This window comes from Cyprinodon variegatus, unplaced genomic scaffold (genome assembly GCF_000732505.1).
Source record: "Cyprinodon variegatus isolate N-32 unplaced genomic scaffold, C_variegatus-1.0 Scaffold398, whole genome shotgun sequence".
Classification (NCBI taxonomy): Eukaryota; Metazoa; Chordata; class Actinopteri; order Cyprinodontiformes; family Cyprinodontidae; genus Cyprinodon; species Cyprinodon variegatus.
In genome coordinates, this window is record NW_015150851.1 from 48,238 (window position 1) to 54,317 (window position 6,080).

Consider the following 6,080-nt stretch of genomic DNA (forward strand, 5'->3'; position numbering starts at 1 on the left):
ATAAATAATTAACTACCACTCCAGTTGTAGTTAATTATTTATTCATTATCTGCAGGATTGTCATTTTGCACAACTCTGCTCCTTCCATTCATTGTTAATGTTTGGTCTAATTTGTTAAGAAAGCTTTATTTTTCTTTAAGGTCAAAATTGTGTAATATTTGCTATTTGTGTGTAATTTTATCACATAAAACGTGATATAAGCTTAATGAATTGGTCTGAACAAAGTTGGGGGGGGAGGGCTACGGGCAGCACAGCGTAATTACAAGGGGGACATGTTAGAAATGAAAAGCCAAGAGTTTCCCAGATAAACCCAAAAAGATTCATAAAATAATGAGAAGATCTGTCCTTTAACAGAAATGGACCCGTTTTTGATGGTGCTGCGCATGCAGCAGCCTGTTACGTCCGCTCCATGTTCTCCTTTCCTACTTTCTCTATGTTATTTTGTTTGGATAATTTTTTTCCTATTAGTGAATATTGTATCTGATATTCTAGTCTGATTGGGGAGCGACTTCAGGAGAAGACCCCCACCTCACTCCCCAGTGATCATCCAGAGGCAGCACATAGAAACTGTGGAGTTTCAAATACCTGTGGGTGTTCATGTCAATAAACTGGACTGATCTCATCACACCAACACCTGTATAAGAAGGGCCAGAGCCGTCTCCACCTCCTGAGGAGGCTGAGGTCCTTTGGAGTGATCAGGCCCCTGCTTCAAACCTTTCATGATTCTGGCTACGTTCACACTGCAGCCTGGAGTAACCTAAATCCATTTTTTTTGCCCATATGCGACCTGGATCTGATCTTGTCATGACAGTCTGAACAACACAGATATGATTTTTTTCCAATGCGACCCAGGCCACTTGGCTATGTGGTCCTGAATCTGATCTTTTCAAATGCGACCTATGCCTGAGCAGCCAGGTTGGGTCATCAAACCATCTAACATCATTAACACTCGATAAAAAAGGTTACTATTATGCATCTTACTACGCAGAAGTGGCAAGATAAACAACAACCATGGCAGATGATGATGCTGAGAGCAGTATCTATGTTTAAACATATTGAAAAGACTGAGTTTCTATGGAAAAGACCGCTAGATGCGCGCCGGCGCTACTATCCATGTTTATGGAAAAAAAAGAGCACGCTGGCCTGTGACGTCATTGCGTCCTCTACTGCGCATGCGGGACACTTGCGTTGTATGACTGCAGTTCACACAGGAGATCACTTACAAGTTGCATATATTTGGAAATATGAACAGCAACGTAAAAAAAATTGGATTTCGCAAAAAAATCGGAATTGAGCATCAAGGCCTGCAGTGCGAACATAGCCTCTGTGGTGGCATCAGCCCTCCTCTACGCTGTCGTCTGCTGGGCCCCTGGCAGCGCAGAGCGTGACAGAAAGAGACTAAACAAACTGGGGAGAAAGGCAGTTTTTGTCCTAGGCTGCACTCTGGACTCAGTGGAGGAATTGGCTGAGAGGAGGGTGCTGTCCAAGCTTCCATCCATCATGGAAAACACCTTCCACCCTCTGCAGCAGACTGGAGAGCAGCTGCTTTAGTCAAAGACTTTTACACCTTGTATTTCTCTATATTTGACACCCAGAGCAATAAAAAGAGCTCTAATATATATATATATATATATATATATATATATANATTTATTCATTATCTGCAGGATTGTCATTTTGCACAACTCTGCTCCTTCCATTCATTGTTAATGTTTGGTCTAATTTGTTAAGAAAGCTTTATTTTTCTTTAAGGTCAAAATTGTGTAATATTTGCTATTTGTGTGTAATTTTATCACATAAAACGTGATATAAGCTTAATGAATTGGTCTGAACAAAGTTGGGGGGGGAGGGCTACGGGCAGCACAGCGTAATTACAAGGGGGACATGTTAGAAAGATTCATAAAATAAAAAGAAGATCTTTCTTGTAACAGAAATTGACCCGTTTTGGATGGCGCTGCGGATGGTATCTCCGCTCCATGTTCTCCTTTCTTTCTTTCTGTATTTTATTTTGTTTGGGGAATTTTTTTTCCAATTATTGAATATCGTGTCTGATATTATAGTCTGATTGGTGAGCGACTTCTTGAGAAGACCCCCACCTCACTCCCCATTGAACATCCAGAGGCAGGACATACAAACCAGATTCCAAAAACGTTGGAACACTAAACAAATTGTAAAAAAAAGGTTAATTCAAAATTTCACAGTGTCTACAGATCCCAAAAAAGTTGGGACAAGTAGCAATAAGTGGCTGGGAAAAGGATATTGAGCAAATAACGAACAGCTGGAAGACCAACTAACACTAATTAGGTCAATTGACAACAGGATTGGGTATAAAAAGAGCCTCTCAGAGTGTCAGTGTCTCTCTGAAGCCAAGATGGTAAGAGGATCACCTATTCCACCATTGTTGAGCAGAAAGAGTGCAGCAATACCAGAATGGTGTTGCCCAGCGTAAAATAGCAAAGACTTTTAAGTTATCATCATCAACGGTGCATAACATCATCAAAAGATTCAGAGAATCTGGAACAATGGCTGAGCGTAAGGGTCAAGGCCGTAAAACTTTACTGGATGCTCGTGATCTCCGGGCCCTTAAACGTCACTGCACCTCAAACAGGAATACTACTGTCAAGGAAATAACAGAATGGGCTCAGGAATACTTCCAGAAAGCATTGTCAGTGAACACAATCCGCTGTGCCTTCCGCCATTGCCAGCTACAGTGCAAAGAGGAAGCCACTTCTAAGCAAGCTCCACAAGCTCAGCCGTTTGCACTGGGCCAGGGATCATTTAAAATAGACTGAGGCAAAATGGAAGACTGTTCTGTGGTCAGATGAGTCACGATTTGAAGTTCTGTATGGAACACGGGGACGCTGTGTCATCCGGACCAGAGAGGACAAGGATAACCCAAGCTGTTATCAACGCTCCGTTCAGAAACCTGCATCACTGATGGTATGGGGTTGCATGAGTGCTTGTGGCACGGGCAGCTTGCATGTCTGGAAAGGCACCATAAATGCAGAGACCAATGTTCAAGTTCTAGAACAACATATGCTTCCATCTAGACGTCATCTGTTTCAGGGAAGACCCTGCATAACACATTTTTTCCATTAAAATGATACATTCTCTCAGTTTAAAATTTTGATCTGCGATTTGTGTTCTATTCTATTCTTTGGCAAATTCTTCTTTTTTGACTATTTGAGCTGATGTAATGAGTACATTTCTCCACTGTTAGATCAATAAAGTCAATCAATCAATTTAGCAAAGTCGTTAAAACTCACCGGATTCTTTAATTGCATGACCCACCGTCTTGGACCAGCCCAGAGGGTGGACCAGAGGACTGCACATGTGGCACCAGAAGTCGAAGACGGCGTTTTCATGGACGTCGCTTTGGTTCCCAATCAGCAGCCGGAGACGGCCACCGATAACAGAGTCCACCACGGCCACTCTGGTCCGACTCAGGTGTTTAGGATCCACCACCTCCAAGCGCATGCCCACCCTGAACGGACACTTCATGCTCTCTGCCAGCTACGGAACCAAAAACACCCAAAGGTTCCGGTCAGGGGCCATACAAGTCCCCAGTCATGAGCAGGGAACAGTTTAACAGCAAACAGGTCCTATTCCTTTACCTTTGCATAGAAGTCAACGGGTAGAGTGGTGGATCCCACCAGCTTCTTCATCAGATATGATTTCCAGTCCGAGATGTTTGTCACATCTGTAAACAGGCAAACATGTGGTTGCTTTAAGAAATGACTCACGCTTCGTTTTCTGCTGCCTTGGGTTGAACTCTGCCCGCTGAAGCTCACCCTGCGGCGGCACCAGCAGCTTGCTGGTCATGGAGCACCAGCCGATCGGGTTCAGCTCTCCAGAAACAAGGCTACACCAGAAGTCATGGCTGCTGTCATGTTGGTAGCCTTCATATCTGAGCAGCGCCTTGTATCCTGCAGACCAGTGAGAAAAAAACGGACACTAGTTTAAGATAAACGCCGCCTTTCAGACGCATGTTGACTGAACAGAAACAATAAATGGAGCTTCAACATCTAAACTAGTTTTTAAATGGATAAAACCTTGCAGCAGATGAAATAAGTTCAAAGCTTGATGGTCCATTTACACTTTGAAATGAGCACATAAATAATAAAGATGGGACATACCTGCAATCTGAATAACAGAGGCTATCCAGTAGACTTTATTGGAAAGGACAGAGTTGGTGTTGAGGACCTCTACCTTCATCCCAACAACCACATCATCCCAATCTGAGCTCAGAGGAGCCTGCAGAGACACGGAAGCAGATCCACTTTATGCTTCACCGGAAACAATCTCAGCCACATAGTTCATAATTATAAATTTAAAGCCATTCTCGAAAAAAACTAAGTAATTAGTTTCAATATAGAGGAGTAAAATATGGAGTAAACTCACATGTGCGAAACAGGGGACGGGTGCAGCCATGGCCGCCTCTCTCTTCAGATAGGAGCCCCAGTCAAACGTTGCAGCAGCTGCAGAAAAAACGCATCATTTTACAGCGCCAATGTAGATCCCACTTCCCAGCAGCTGTTGGATTTTTCTTTCAGTTACAAGAAACGCTGCAGGAGTTTACTGACATCATGGATGGGGAGAGAATACTTGATTTTCCAGCTTTCCAGCCGTGTGAATCGTTTTGTTCGACAGAGTATTAGGGCCAGGAAAGAGGTTCTTTTTTCATTTTATTTTGAGAATAAAGTCATAAAATTACCAGAATAAAGTTGTAATTTTACAGAATAAAGTCTTAAAATTATGAGAATGAAGACATCATACCAAAACCCGCTTCAGAAAGAAAGGTTGGAGCACCGAACAGACACCTGAGTCCACTTTAACCTCCTGCCCAGTTTGACGCTGCTGCTAAAAGCTTTACTTTTTATTTTTCCAGCTTTTTATTGTCATTACACTGTCACAAGTACAGAGCAACTAAATTAACTCTCTGTATTTAACCCATACCATTGGGGCGCATTGTGCACGATTCTGGGGAAATTTTAATCTCACCTAGTTTAACATTGAGGAGAAAAAAAAAGACTTATTTAAAATAAAAAGGTCAGAACTTAAAGTGTTTAAATGGATCCAAATTGGCAGGATTTCATTTTAAAAAGATTTTCCTTTTGCGTTTTTAGAGAAGGAATTTTTTTTGCATTTTATATTAACTGGCCCGGTCAACAAAGCTTATTTTTTTCTGAAGTGACCATCTGTCGTTTATTATGCTATTCTCCATTCTTCATCATAAGTTGCTCTTTTTCTACCCGTTGTTGAGCTAAGTGTGTGTGATTTATAATACCTTCTGCTCCTGCAGCTGCAGAGGAGGCTTTGGCTATCATCTTGTTGAGCACTGTAGCTTTTTTTGAGGGAGGTCGACCCTAAAGAGATAAAAACATAAAAAAGTGAAATTAGATGAACTTCTCTGCAAATACTATTCAAAACGCAGAAGAAAACGTCTCAAACTAAAGGTGCTTTAACTTGCATTTGGAGAGAAGACAATGCTGCCAGGGACTGAGCCGCGTTTCCCCACATATCAGCTGTTTTAGGTCATAACATGATCCAAGTGGCAGAAAACTTTATTCATCATATATATGAGATGTAAAACCAAGAACTCCAGGATATAACGGAAATAAAAAGGCCCAGAGATCTAATCAGATCTAATTTTAGCTCATCTGAAATAATGAATACAGCAGGTTCTGTATAAATGAGTGCTGGGAAAACCTCACTGAACAGACAAACTGTTAAAAAAAACTTTCCTACTGTTTAAAAATCACTTTCTGAATTTAAGACCAAAACTCATCAGATCCCAACAACAGAGGAATACAATCGCTGCCTCAGCAAAGTGGTTCACAAATGTAATAAAACTTCACTTAAACAGACTTAAATATAAAAAAATAATTAAAATGAATCCATATTAATATCTTTAACTCTGTACAGGGTTTCCTCTGGTTAACTAATTCATGGACCTTTAAAATAATTAACAGGACACTTATTTTTTAAATGTATAAACTGTTGGAGCTCAGCAGCAAATGTGTTGAAAGTTATTGATTTCTTTACGCCTTCAAATGCTCACTGAGGCCATCTAGTGGTGA

At 41.3% G+C, this 6,080-nt stretch overlaps 1 protein-coding gene across 1 annotated transcript in view; it reads right to left on the reverse strand.

Annotated features, from left to right (window-relative positions):
• LOC107092883 (lethal(3)malignant brain tumor-like protein 2) overlaps positions 1 to 6,080 on the reverse strand; it is a 20,713-nt gene that overhangs the window by 8,872 nt on the left and 5,761 nt on the right. Inside the window, 7 exon segments of the mRNA XM_015387579.1 lie at positions 1,959 to 1,992; positions 3,267 to 3,513; positions 3,615 to 3,700; positions 3,792 to 3,926; positions 4,137 to 4,254; positions 4,402 to 4,478; positions 5,288 to 5,366. Of these exon segments, the coding sequence (XP_015243065.1) occupies positions 1,959 to 1,992; positions 3,267 to 3,513; positions 3,615 to 3,700; positions 3,792 to 3,926; positions 4,137 to 4,254; positions 4,402 to 4,478; positions 5,288 to 5,366 (776 nt within the window).